Source organism: Monopterus albus, unplaced genomic scaffold (assembly GCF_001952655.1).
Source record: "Monopterus albus unplaced genomic scaffold, M_albus_1.0 scaffold196.1, whole genome shotgun sequence".
In the NCBI taxonomy this organism is placed as follows: Eukaryota; Metazoa; Chordata; class Actinopteri; order Synbranchiformes; family Synbranchidae; genus Monopterus; species Monopterus albus.
The window spans coordinates 1031603-1045867 of NW_018128076.1; the positions used below are offsets into that span (position 1 = coordinate 1031603).

At 41.9% G+C, this 14265-nt stretch overlaps 1 protein-coding gene across 1 annotated transcript; it reads left to right on the top strand.

Annotated features, from left to right (window-relative positions):
* The first annotated feature begins 516 nt into the window (after nucleotides 1-516).
* cyb561d1 (cytochrome b561 family, member D1) lies at nucleotides 517-10887 on the top strand. The gene is made up of 3 exons (XM_020617878.1): nucleotides 517-1574; nucleotides 2765-2802; nucleotides 8755-10887. The coding sequence occupies exons 1-3, from the start codon at nucleotides 1412-1414 to the stop codon at nucleotides 9259-9261; spliced, it is 708 nt and encodes a 235-aa protein (XP_020473534.1). The 5' UTR covers nucleotides 517-1411; the 3' UTR covers nucleotides 9262-10887.
* The last annotated feature ends 3378 nt before the right edge of the window (nucleotides 10888-14265 follow it).

A 14265-nucleotide genomic window follows, 5' to 3' on the forward strand; every position in this document is an offset into this window, starting at 1 on the left:
AGTACCTAAACAGATGAACAATACAGAACTGTCCAGCCTGTATTCATACAGCTAAAACCAGACGGCACTCTGCGTCATGCCATTCCATCTAAAAGCTATATTCTTATGTGGCCCTCATAATATGGTTCCTTAACAACGAAAATCTCCCCGAGCATTTGAAATTGCATTGATATCATTATTAGTTTGAAAGTTATTCAAGAGGTACAATATTTCACTAATGGCGGTTTTCTTCAGGATCTAGTTCGGTAAATTTAAAGATAAAAATATGTTCACACCCTACTGACTCAGCAGCATTTCAGCTTGAATTTTATCTTAGTTGCATCAGACTTTGGTCTGCAGTAGATCTTATGGGGATGTTATTGCTGATGCCGACAAAAATATCCTTTGTAAAAGTAATAAAGAAAGACTAATGTATTGAAGAGGGTAGAAAAAGTGACGGGGAAGATCTTTAGGATGGTATTGGAACAGGCTTAAAATACTCTAGCCTACAGGTGGGGAAAGTGTAGGCTGTGCTCACCTAAATTCGGGTCTCCCTCAGATTCCGCTCTGGCTAATTTGGTCAGCTATCAGTTTTTTTTTCCAATCTCATTTTCGACTTTCCTCTGTAAATTGATAACGAGTTTCTGAAATGGAACAAAGTACTTGTATCCCCTCACTGTATGCAGGCGCCCACCTGCCGTTTTCTGCGGGCTGCGCTGCTGCTAGCTCGGACTACATTAGAAGTAGGAAATGATGTGGAGCTTATCACTTGCCTCATACTTTTCGGTGTCGATAAACAAAACCAGGAAGTGAAACCGTAACACGGGCCAACAGAGAAAGTTTGAAGTTTTTAATTTCATTATTCAATACCATTTGTGATGTCTGGCCGAGCCCCTGTCAGAGAGCTGGGAATTTTATTTCAGAAGATGTTCAAATACTATCGTTAACCTGTGGACAATAGGAACGTGTCTGTCGGTAGCGTTGGAGCACGCACAGCTCTCACCCCGGAGGCGTCTGTGCGTCTGATTCACCGGTCACTTGCAGGGACTGGCTACATCGTCGATTAATTGTCTCATCACATTGGTGATAACTTGACTATAGCTGCAAGTGAATCGATTCTTCTTGTAAAACGGCTCTCCTAAACCGTACTCAAAATCAATGGACAACATCGACACGTTAAGGTGGTCTGCGCAAAATAGAGGGCTCAAGGAGATACCGGAAGTACTAATGTTATGTGTCTGTGTGTAGTTTGACTAAGGTCATATTTCTCGGCCGGATCTTCCATCCCGTGTGTCTTCCTCTTAATTAGCTATGCCTTATGATTATGGAGCTCGTGCAGTGTCTCGGCAGCATTCGCGCCCCATGTTTCCGTTCTAGTGTACCTTTTACACTCACTGGAGCCGGCAGGTAGCCGGGCAGGTGCGTCAGCGGTATGCGGTCTGATGTAGAGTACAGCCCGGTGGGAGAGGGGCTGGGGCTGGGGATGCGGGACTTCTGGCTCTACGTGTGGCTGCGGAGGGCGGCGGTGATAGCTGCTCATGTCACCGGCCTGGGCCTGACCCTCACCATCTCCCTACTGTCCAGACCTGGAACCAGTGAGTTCATATATGGGTGTTTGGACTGGCAGCTTATTGTGCAAAGTTACTGTCTCACTGAAAATAATGCAATTTATTATATCGTCCTCCTAAGTCCATCAATATTTCTGGCATTAACACTTAATAGGATATTTCTTAAATGTGTAGTCTAATGGCCCTTTAACCAAACAATGATTATTTCCATTTGACTATTACGGATTTTTACAAATAAAATAGTAGTTTCATCTCTTAAATGTCAACTGTCAAATTTGCATTGTGATTAAATTCTTCTGAAGTGCTGGCATTTGAGAAGCTGGGACCAATGATTGGTAGTGGAGCTTAACCCACCTGTTATGTTCCTTTCTCAGGAACAGCAGTGATGTTCCTGGGTTAATTTTACCATTACTAACCATTTCAATCACTATTTAGTGCAATGGTGTTCTTTACCTCTCACAGATTATGGTTCAATAAGGATAATGCACTCGTTTTTCATAAAAAATGCATGTTAAAACTTTTTTTTATGTACATTGGAAAGACCTACATATAAAATACATTTTTACATTTCACATTGATTTTTTTTAAGTTTTATTTTACATTTTGAAATCTCTTCTTTTTATCAAGTGATAAATGATATTAGTAAAATTGATAAATTAACATGAGACACCTCTTCTGTTCAAATTGACCCGAATAGTATCTTTGTAATATAAACATGCAGGGGGAGGAGGCTGCAAATTTGTGAAATGAACCATTTTCATTTTATATGTTGATTACACCTATTAAGCCAAGCAGAAGAAGTTTCATACCAATAAAATACTTTTAACGATTGTTTTTAGATGTTTAAACTTTACAATGGGCCAATTTGATCCGCAACATAACAGGAGGGTTAAACCAATGAATGGATCAGCAAACTGTCTTCAGGTTCATTTCTGTCTGTCAGTTGAAATAGCTGGAGCACAAAGTTTCAGCTCATATATCCTGCAGTCAGCTGTTGTCAGATAATTGGAGCACTTTGCTAATCAAATGCATGCAGGCAATAGAAGCTGGATAGAAACAAAGCAAGCCTTACTGAGATTCTGACTTGTTCAGAAATGAAAGTACAACTGATTTGGCAATCACTCCACAATTTTGCAATTAATAATGAACATTCAGCTTTCATCAGCTTGGATAGTTTTGGATTGTAAAATGCTTACTGGTGTTTCTTTTTGCTCCAGGTCTGTTTTCCTGGCATCCAGTGGGTATGTCTGTTGCAGTAAGTTTACTGTCCATACTTCTCCACTGCTCTCTCTTAGACACACACACACACACACACACACATACACACACACACACATACAAACTGTGGAAAAATTCCCTCTTCACTAGTCTGACCTCATCTGCATTATTACCTAAGTTTAATGCTACTTTATTTTAATACTTAAAAGTCTGTTGATATTTTGTTTACATAGAACTTGATGCACATTCTTACATAGATTTAGGTGTACTCAAAATAGCATTAGCTATTATGGGAAAGGAATGGGGGAATAGGGGCCCACAGCTGCGTTTTGCCCTGGGCCACCCAGTGGGATCATCTGGCACTGCCACAAAATGACAAAATCTTTATTATAATCATGAGATAATAATCTAGCAGTTGTGAAAGTCATATCATATTCATAACAAAATCAAAAATAAGTTTATCACAAACTTATGAGATCTTGAATAAAATGTAAAAGCACTATTATGACACTACCTGGCATGAGTTTAATGGCTTTTATGTGCTCCTTGGCTTGATGCATCAGGACATATCAGTGTCACTGAGTTACATAGATGGCTTGTCACTGGGAATGATGCAGCAGTGTTGTTACTGTACTGATTCTATGTCTAACACAGCTACAGTCAGTGAGGCTGTGTATGAAGCTAATTAAATATATATTAGAAAGTAAATCAGAAAGCAAGTCTTTTGTTTCAGCATAAAAAGATGAACCGTAAACTAATAAAAGAATACACTATAAACTTATTCTGCTATTATTTGTTGAGTTGAATGTGAACTCTTCGGTAAATTCTGAACATACTCCTTCCACAGCCTCTAGTCTTTGTGTCACCATGTTCTTTCCACTGTTAATAATAGATGGGAGGGGTTGGAATGAGGAAGTGCTAACACATCACTCTGTCAGGTACTGTTACAAACTGACCTAGAATATGTTACTGACAACAGCCGTTTACACTTAAATATGTTATGGGTCGATTTAGCAGTTTCTCAGAAATGGATAGTGGAAGACTAGTGTGATGAATCAGTTATGATGCATCATCAGAGCCGTGGTAACTTACTGGTCACACATCATGCCTCTCCTGTCACAAACGGTTCTTCCCACTGAGCTGTTAATCTTTGATTGATGTCTGGTTTTCTACCACTGAAATTATTCAAGGCATACACAATAGAAGCTAGTTTATGACTCACTACTAACTTGTGAACACACCCACACACAGTCACGTCTTACTGCTGTTTGTGAAGACACTCACTGACATAATGCATCACCTCCCCCCTTACCCTCTTTGAGACACTGGATGTGTGGACTGAAGGACATGTTTTATCTTTGTTTTCAGTACTCTATGTGTTGTTATATGTTCAGCCGGGATGGCATTCCGGACTTAAAGGAGCCAGCTATAAACTCTTTCCTGCCATATATTGTGAAGATGAATGGACAACATATTGTTTACCATCTGAGGGGTTATCAGGGCAAAGCCTCTCAAGTTCACTTTTCCTGTTTGAATCTTCAGTCTCCGTGTCTAGAGATCGGGTCGTCGGGGCCCCTGCCTTCGACTGCTGCCCAATCCACTGTGCACCGGCCCCTTATGGATCCTCCTGCAGGTGGTGGGCCCACGGGAGCGTCCCCACATCGCTTGTTTGGGCTAAGCCTGGCCAGGCCCCATGAGGGGAGCCCCGGCCACCAGGCACTCGCATTCGAGCCCCGACCCCGGGCCTGGCTCCAGGGTGGGGCCCCGGCTGCGCCATGCTGGGCGACGTCATGGTCCTTGGTTGAATTCTACTCATACAGGGCTTTTGATGTGATTTATGTATCTTAAAATAATTCAATATGGCCGATTCAGATCCGTTGTTTTCTGCAGGGAACAGCGGGATTTCAGCAAAGTACTGCTTTTAGTGACTTGAACAGTTGTTAGCTCAGGTAATTTAGCTAGGTACCTAATTATTAAAGTGACCCAATATTTTAGGGAGACAGTTAAAAAGTTTGTAAAACAGGCATAAATGTTTTGACACATGCCACTAAAATAAAATGTCACAAGTATAATTAATACTATTAATTTCAGCTTCTTACATTAGAAGATAGTAGCCAAGTCAATGCAACTCTATGGTCCTGCTTTTAGTTTGGAACTATTAAACATTCCCATGATCCATCATTGTTGCAAAAAACAGTCCTTATAGAGTCAGTGGAGATGTTGCCACTCTCCTCCTTCATCCATTCTGAATCAGAATTCTGAGATTAAATTCAGAATTGAGTTTAAAGTGCCCATGACATGCTCATTCTGCTCATTTCCAGCCATTTAATGTTTAATCTTGGGTACCTCTAGATTAGCTTGGCACCCCTCATAACTCCAAATACCTTCCGGTGCCAACAGTGATGGCAGCCGTGGTTACTCGCGCTCTCTTGTGTTTGTTGTTTTTCTTTGTTTTCTCTGTCTTTTGCAACCCATCCTGGATTACTTTTGCCAGGGAAGAACTGTTCAATATCGGACAACTCACACCGAACTACCTTCCTCCGATTTTTGTGAACAAAGAATGCTGTATGGACATTGGATTGGATTGGAGGCTTGGTGAGGCTACGCCAGAGAGGGACCTGGACTCCACTCCCGTCTATCCATCTAGCAAATCTCCATTCTCCGGTCAACAAGATAGATGAAATTCTTCTCATCAACAGGACTAACTCCGACTTTGCATGCTCTGCTGCTTTGTGCTTCACAGAGACCTGGCTGAGTGTCTCGATTGCAGACAGCGCAATACAAGTACCGGGCTTCCAGGTGTACAGAGTGGATTGCGTAACGGGTCCGGGAAAATGAGAGGAGGTGGAATCTGCTTCTAAATAAATGAAGGTTGATGCAGATGTCACAGTGCTACAGAGGACATTTAACACAGACTTAGAGACTTTTTATCAACTGCAAACCCTTCTATTCTCCTTGTGAATTTTCAAGCTTCATCTTGGTGGGTGCCTGTTTAAAGCTGCAGGCCCATTCTAGTGCACTACAGCTCCTGGCAGAACTGATAACTAGCGTGGAGCTAGAACATCCCAACTCTCCACTCACCATTCTAGGGGACTTTAACAGAGCAAATCTCACCCATGAACTGCCCAAATACAGACAGCACGTTACCTGTCCCACCAGGGACAAAAACATACTGGGCCACTACTACACAGCAATAAAAGATGCATATCGCTCTGTCCCCCGTGCAGCCCTCGGACTCTCAGATCACTGTATGGTCCATCTTATTCCAGCCTACAGGCAGAAACTTAAAGCTGTGAAGCCTGTAGTCAAAACAGTGAAGCGCTGGACTGAGGAGGCTAAGTCAGAACTACAGGCCTGCTTTGACTGCACAGACTGGAGTGTATTTGAGACAGCAGCTACAGACCTGGATGAACTCACTGACACTGTCACATCTTATATCAGTTTCTGTGAGGATGTGTGTGTGCCCAAAAAGTCCTTCTGCACATACAACAACAACAACAGGCCCTGGTTCACAGCAAGACTCAAGCAGCTTTGTCGTGCCAAAGAAGAGGCTTACAGAAGTAGGGACAGGACTCTGTACAGCCAGGTCAGGAACACACTGACAAGGGAGATCAGAGCAGCAAAGAGGAGCTACTTTGAGAAGCTGAAAGCTCAGGTTTCAGCCAATGACCCCTCATCTGTGTGGAGAAGCCTGAAAAGCATAACTGGCTATAGGAAACCACCCTCCATGGAGGACCTGTACACCTCACGGGTCAAAAAGAGGGCGGAGAGGATCACTGCAGACCCCTCACATCCTGGACACAATCTGTTTGAACTCCTCCCCTCTGGACCAGAGTCTGTTCCTAAAACCATGCGGATAGTTCATTAATGTGCACAACCTCTGCTGCTGGTGTTTTGTCAAAATCTGCGTCCCCATCGAGATGTGTTTTCCCTAACCTGAATCCTAACATTATCCTAACTACAACCACTGAGGGGGGTGCTACATGAAACTGAGTTTTGAACAGGGCAAACACAAGACTGGTCAGGAACCCAGGACAACGCATACACAAAAACATTGACAAATAAGAGATTTTTGACAATGACGATGCCTCAAATCCTACCCTGACATATTTGAGCCAGAATATGAAAGTGGAAAGCACAACAAACCACAACAGCATTAATTAATTTGAACTTCTCCTCCATAGATAGTTAAACAACGGTATATGTACTGATGAAAAGAGATGTGTAACACTCTAAACAAAGCGGGTAATTGAGAAAGCCCATATTTTAACTGGCATAATGCAGACATAGTAACTTCTCCAGCCTTACAACAATTCTCTACAGAAATAACTCATTGACATACAACCCAAGTAGTGGATACATCACTCCGTTTCAAATAGACCCAAGGTCAGTAAATCCAACCAGTGGTCACTGCGTCTTCCCCCACATGACCACATACAGTCCCAAAGTAGTGAAATGAATCCCAACAGGTAGCATAGCACCGACAATAACATCACAGGTCATTAATCCGCTTGTTAATCAGCAACACATCACGTGCCACAGACACACTGGCTTCAAGCTTTCAAAAAAAAGACAGGTACTGTGCTCCAGGGAAATCCAACATTGATGAGCTGATCATTCACTGCCCCAGGGTGCTTCACAGCCCGGCTGTCTGTAGGTTAGACCCAGTCAGGTAAAACAGCGAGTCCCTGTACAGGAACATTCCCGGACATACAGTATCCTCAGGCCATGTATTTTTCTGCACATCCAGAGTGCAGCAGCAGGAGGTAAAATATATCCACAAAAGCAGGCGGTCAAAAAATTCCGCTTTTACAATGGCATCAGTGGATGTGACGCTAGCTCACATGAACGCACAACTGTCTGGAGATTATGACCACTCAAGGAACTCTTTAAACTATCACATAATACTTAATTTTGTTAGGATGAACGAGAGTTTGCGAGATGTGCATAAACCGCATTGCTTCTGCACAGAAGTACTAGAACATGTACACCTGATTTTTGAGCTTTAAGATGATAATTTTCATTCAAAGCTGAATTCTGAGATCATTGTCGGAACTCACTTTTTTATTTTACAGCGGCCCTAACCCTCTAGCTTCAGCTATCCCAGTAAGCTAATTCTTGTTGGTATCTTTGAAAGTTAGTCTATTTAAGATGAATTTCCCTCTTTAGTTTCCCAGGTAGTAGTTCCTCACTGAGCTGCGACCAACATCAGCTTGGCCATCATTTATATCTAGAATAAGATTGCTGATCTGCAATGAAGTACATAATGGAAAAACCAAGCAGTAAAATGAAAAGACTATTTTAAAATGTCTTCAGGTTAAACTGATTTGGAAGAGAAAACAAAGGAACCTGGTAACATTTTTAACTGGACTGTATTTGAATCCTTTTGGTTCAGCTTTGATCTACCTGCAATAGTGTGCACAGTTTTCCTGTACAGTGACATTTCAAGTGAGCTCACTTTCAGTTTGACCTCCAAATATAGTGGTTTAGATCATTTGAATAAACCATTGGTTTGTTTACAGCTTGTCTGATTATCTCACTGCTTGTTTCTTGCATTGTCAAACTTTGGTGCAGCAATGTCACTGTTAGTTACTTTTAGTTAATAACAGTCCTAACCAAGAGCAATGATGGTCGAAAATGACGATAAGAAGACCTCAGTTATAATTAACGGGAATTATCAATTAATTCACACTAGTGAAACCAAACTAAATGTGGAGTTTAAGTGACACAAGCAACAGTATAAAAAGAACAGACAATGCATTTTACCCTTTTGGTAAGTGTCTATGGTAAAAGAGCTATAATACACCGGAGTTGTCCTGATGTAAGAAAATAATGGGCACATGCTTCTGCTCCACCTCATCCTTAAATTTTCATACATTGTGACACATTGTTTTGTGTTTCTTCACACATACAGTTGCTACCTCTACTTGTTAAAAAATAAAGTCAGCACCTTTGTTCATGTATATATTTCTTTTCTCTCCCTCTGCAGTACTGCCTGTGTATGACTGAAGGCATCCTCCTCTTCTCAGCTGAGCAGTCTCCCTTCTGCTTCAGATCTCGCAAAGGGAAAGTTCGTTTCCACTGGTTCTGTCAGGCTCTGGTCCTGATAGCTGCAGCCACTGGGCTGGGCTTTATAGTGGCCAGCAAGAACGTGCCAGAGCTCCCCCACCTGGTCACCTGGCATAGTTGGCTGGGCATCTGCACCCTGGCCACCACTGGGCTCCAAGCAGCTTGCGGTATTTGTGTGATCTTCCCAAAGCTGCTGCGTCTGTCCTCCCCTCCACCCAAACTAAAGCTGTACCACGCTACTTGCGGACTGGTGGTCTACCTGCTGGCTACAATGACTGTGGTGTTGGCCATGTTCTCAGACTGGTTCCAGGCCATAGTGAAAGGGGTCGCCTGGTGGGCATTCCTCCTGCTGCCACTTTTCCCTGCCCTGGTGGTAATGAACCAGATCACAAATGCCTACCTGCCCCGCAAGAAGATCACCAACTAGGAAGCACAGAAGATGAGACGATGTGCTTTGTTCACTCAGTGGCCACATTAGATTTACATTAAGTCAAATCAAATTTTTATAGCCCATTATCATGAATTTGCCTCAGAGTGATTTATAGTCTATACAGTATATGTCAAATCAGATAAAGGAAAAACACCCCCCAAACATTTTTTGAGTAAGTTTGGCTGCAAATCTGTGATTGTGTTTATTGGTATTGATTAAGAGAGAAATATACAGCTCTAGCAGCAGACAATGTAAATCAGTGCCACTGGAGGTAGAAGGTATGTGAGAGGTGCAGCTGAGGCCAGGACACTAGACAGAGCAGTTTTTAAGTCACTGGCACATTTTTCATCAGAGCTAGTCGCAGAAATTAAAGTTGCCAGGACCATTGGCAGGCAGCTGCTTACCAAAAGCAAGTTGATGGACCATTATGTCAAATGGTTATATACCGTTGCACAAACAGTAGTAGTAATGGTGCTAATGTTGCTTCAGATTTGATAAGAAAGTGATCCTGTGAAACAGGACTAGGTTAAGGGTGCCACTGCAGTGGGTGGGTTCTCACACAAACTGTAAAACCAAAAATTTGAGTGAGTGATAAATAAGCTTTACGTAAAGGATCACCAACCTTATTCAAGTGAATACTGGGGTCCCCCTCCAATTGGAACCTCATCAGAATGAGCAACAAGATCTGAGATGAATTCACCTGATTCTTCTAAAGGTTGTTAGTAAGGGCCTGGTGGTCTGTAAGATGGAATGGGTGGAATTGGCCACCCTGGATACAGCTATTTTATAGCCAATGGAGATGGCTTTATTACAAGAGTTTCAAAAGAGTTGAAAGTAATATCAAGTTTGGAGGTTAATGTGAGAATAGACTTGTGAATTAAGGCAACACCACCACGTTTAGTAGCCCAGGCAACATGGGCATTGGTAGGGTATGGATATTGTGTGCACAGATATTCAAAGTTGTAACCCCTGGAACCTGTGTACTTCAATAGACATGTTTTCTATGGAACTGGCATCTAGTGGCTAGTAAAAGCTTAAAATGCTGCAAATTTGGCATCTTCAAGCTCTGGATCACACTGAAATACAAAACCCAGAGGAATTTTTAAAGAGTTTAATGACACTATGCACTGGTTGTCATGTAAAATTGACACGATACAGAGGACATAATGGATCCTGACAGATGACCGGAGGCAAGCCCATAACTAGAGCTGGTGGACACTTCTGAACAACTTTCATCCATTGCCTCTCCTGAGGAATATTTGCATTATCTATGTAGTAAAAGCAAACATCTCAAAGACATTGTGTGTAGACTGGTTGAAGCACCTATTGCTGTTTGTGTGAGGATGCAGCTTTGGCAATGAAGGTCCTGTGGATGATTCTAAACCAGTCTGCAAATTTTGTTTATTCATATATGATTTTTTTGTGTTGTGTCTTGTCCACTTATGGGTGCTGCATAAATCATTTTAATATTAAAGCAGAAATTAAACAGCAGCTAAAGAGACAAGATATTTGTCAGTTGGGCACAAACACAACTACAAATGAATGCTAATGTTGCTTTGTGTCTGCTGGATGTGTAAGTATAAATAGGAACTGTTTGTTAATGTTAGCCGTAACGTCATTAGGTCTCTGTCTCTTTGTAGTCATGAAAATCACTGAATGCAAATTTAAATTTTGAGACAATACTGCTATGGTTGTAAAAAAAGAGAGCACTAAAAAGAATATTGTAAGTTACTCTATATTATACTGAACCACTGGGTCACATTTTGGACAGCAGTCTGCCACAACATAAGAAGAGGGTACTTTTACCTGAAACTTTTGGAGTTTCTGATAAGGGTTATTGGAAAATGCACTAATGTTACCTATTATTTTTATGGGATTTGTATTCTTCATTTGGAACACATTACAGTATAATTAGAATGGTTTCTTAATTGAGGCCTTATTTAGTTGGACAAAGTATACACTAGTGGAAAATTACATGTAACATCCAATTTTTTATATACTATTAATGTCATCATGTACATGTGACCTTTTTGTCTTTTAGGTTTGCCAACTATGCTATTTGTGTTTTACTTGCTTGTCCAATAGGAAAGCTGAGTGTGCACTCACTCATGTTGCTTTGTGATACAAGGCCAAAGGTACAAGATTTATCTAGCACAGATGTTTCTGATTTGTTTCTCTGTTCATCCGAGTGTCCATAACATATGGCCACAGATCTGATGATATGACCACGAAGTTTATCATCGATCTTAGGCCTAGTGTGTTCTGGTACTTACCAATTCCCCCTTTGTTCAAACATGGTGTTTATGGCCAATCCATGACTAGCACAAAAGACCAATTAGACAGCACTCAGAGTTCACAAAACCTCTGACAAGGCAGCTCAGTTTCTCCATAATACCATTCCAAGTAAAGCAATATTCCCAAAATCGGTGTAGTGGTCATGGATGCAGAAACCTGGGTGTGGGAGGAGTTCAGAAAGGCTATGGAGAAGGACTTTCAGTTGAAACAACCCAACTAGCATGTCCTTCAAGGAGGAGGCAGTCTGAGTACTCAGAGGAAGTCTCATTCTTATCTTTGTTAGAGGTCTCTGAACTAGTTGACTAGCTCCTCAGTGGCAGTGGAGGAGATTTGCCCTGAGATGCTGCGTATGGGGTACCAGGGCTGCTGTTACGAATTATACAGAGTGAGAGTTACCCTATTCTCTGCAAGAGGTCAGGCACATTCTCAGTGGCTGTTAGCCTCCACCAGAGTTTCCCCTTGTCTCTGATCCTTTTTGTGGTTTTCATGTTCAGGATCTCAATGTGCAGTCGGGGGGAGGATTATGTCTGGTTTGGGGACCTTGGAATCACTTCTGTTGGCTTTATCAGACCATGAGCTCTAGTATGCATTTGGGCAGTTTTGCAGCTGAGTGTGATGCGGTTGGGATGGAATCAGTGCCTGGAAGTCTCAGGCCATGGTTCTCTGCCAGAAAACGGTGGACTGCTACCTTCAGGCTGGGAGTGAATTGCTGCCCCAGACAAAAGAGTTATATTTCAGGGTTTTATTCACCAGTGAGGGTAAAACAGAGCTTAAGTTTGACAAGTGGATTGGTGCAGAGTCAGCATTTTGGAGATGAGGGAGCTGAGAATGAGTTTTGGCTAGAGACTGAATGAATGATTGCAAAAACAATTACTTCTGTTCTCAGCCTTATATTGGTTACTTGCCCACTGCTGCCTTACATAAGGCCATGTATATACGCATTGAGAGCCACTGTACCAGAGTCAAATTCCTCATGTGTCCAACACACCTGGTCAATAAAGCTGATTCTGATACAAGCAGCTGTAATTAGTTTCCTCTGAAGAGTTGCTTCATTCAGCCTTAGCGATAGGGTGCAGAGATCAGACATCATGAGGGAGCTCATAGTAGAGCCATAGGTCCTTTGTATTGAAAGGAGCCAGCTAAGCATCTGAATAGGACACCTTGTGGCCACCTTCAATTGAAGGTTTTCTGGGCATGTACAACTGTTAGGAGATCTTGAATTAGACCAAGGAGATGCTGGAGGGATTATATACCTCATTTAGCTTGGTAGCTCCTCGGAGAGGGACATCAGGAGCACCCACCTAAGCATGTTGCTCCTGTGACCCAATCCCAGCTAAGTGGTTGATAATGAATGGATGGATAAACCAATCTCATCATTACTTTGCAAGAGCCTAAAGTCTATCCAGTCTACATCCAATGACTGGTTCTTCTGAATTTGTCTCTGAGGTAGAGTGAGCGGTAACCCCTCTTCCCCTAGCACAGGTACTTTCCAGTGCACTGCCCCTAGTAAGTGCCACCAATTAAAATCTCACCAAAGTACTTATACTGTACATTGCTACCAATCTCCAGTGATTTGAACTATAAAATTTCTTAATGTATAATGAGCTTGTTGGGAGTGCTGTACAGCATAGGAGCAAGTGCTAACTGTCAGGCTGAAAAAAGCTTAAACAGCTACAGATTTTGTTTACTCAGGTCACAGTACTCAGGAAAATAATGAGACTCTGGTAGTACAGATGAATGTGAATCTGATGCATATAGATTTGTAATGATCATCCAGCACCTCTCCTCAACAATTTGTCTTATTTCTATGTTCATATTTGGCATAATACTAAATCCATCACAAATCATTCATTGGCTTTGAGACAGTAAGCAGGCTGTGGTATTTACTGAATACACATAACATGTAGAAATGGTATGCTGGGCAATGGCATACCTTCCAGGAGTTCTTTTCTGGACTCGATTTGACATTTTGGCCGTCTTTCAGTTTTTTTTTTTTCACCCTTCCTGCTTTTGTTAAAATCCACTGACTCAAATGAATAGCAGATAAAGCAATAAAATTATAAAGTGAAAATATACTTTTTATGTTTTTGTGAAGTCAAAATTTCCTAGATGTAACAGTGGAACTCCAAAGCTCAGGTCATGTGTGAATGTTGTGCGCAAATTTTAGACCTTTATTTACCATCCTAGGACACGGAAGTTTCTGGTTTATAGAACATTTCTAGACATGTATTTGTTTTGATGCTGTCATTTATTTTGCTGGTTACCTGGACAAAAGTGGACACAGCCTGCAGAAACCTGTACATGTGCTGTGATTTTCCCCAGTGCTTGAAGTGTGTTGGGGGTATTATTCAGCGTAATGTATTTACAGATTGTGCTGTACATACGTGTGTGTGTGTGTGTGTATATATAAATATATACATATATAAATTCCCCACTTGCCCCCCACTTCAGGGTGGTCTTATTCCTTCCTTCAAGCTCGGGTCCTCTACCAGAGGCCTGGGAGCTTGAGGGTCCTGCACAGTATCTTAGCTGTTCCTAGGACTGCGCTCTTCTAGACAGAGATCTCAGATGTTGTTCCTGGGATCTGTTGGAGCCACTCTCCCAGTTTGGGGCTCACAGCCCCCAATGTTCCTATTACCACGGGGGCCACTTGTGCCTTCACCTTCTACATCTTTTCTAGCTCTTCTTTCAGCCCTTGGTATTTCT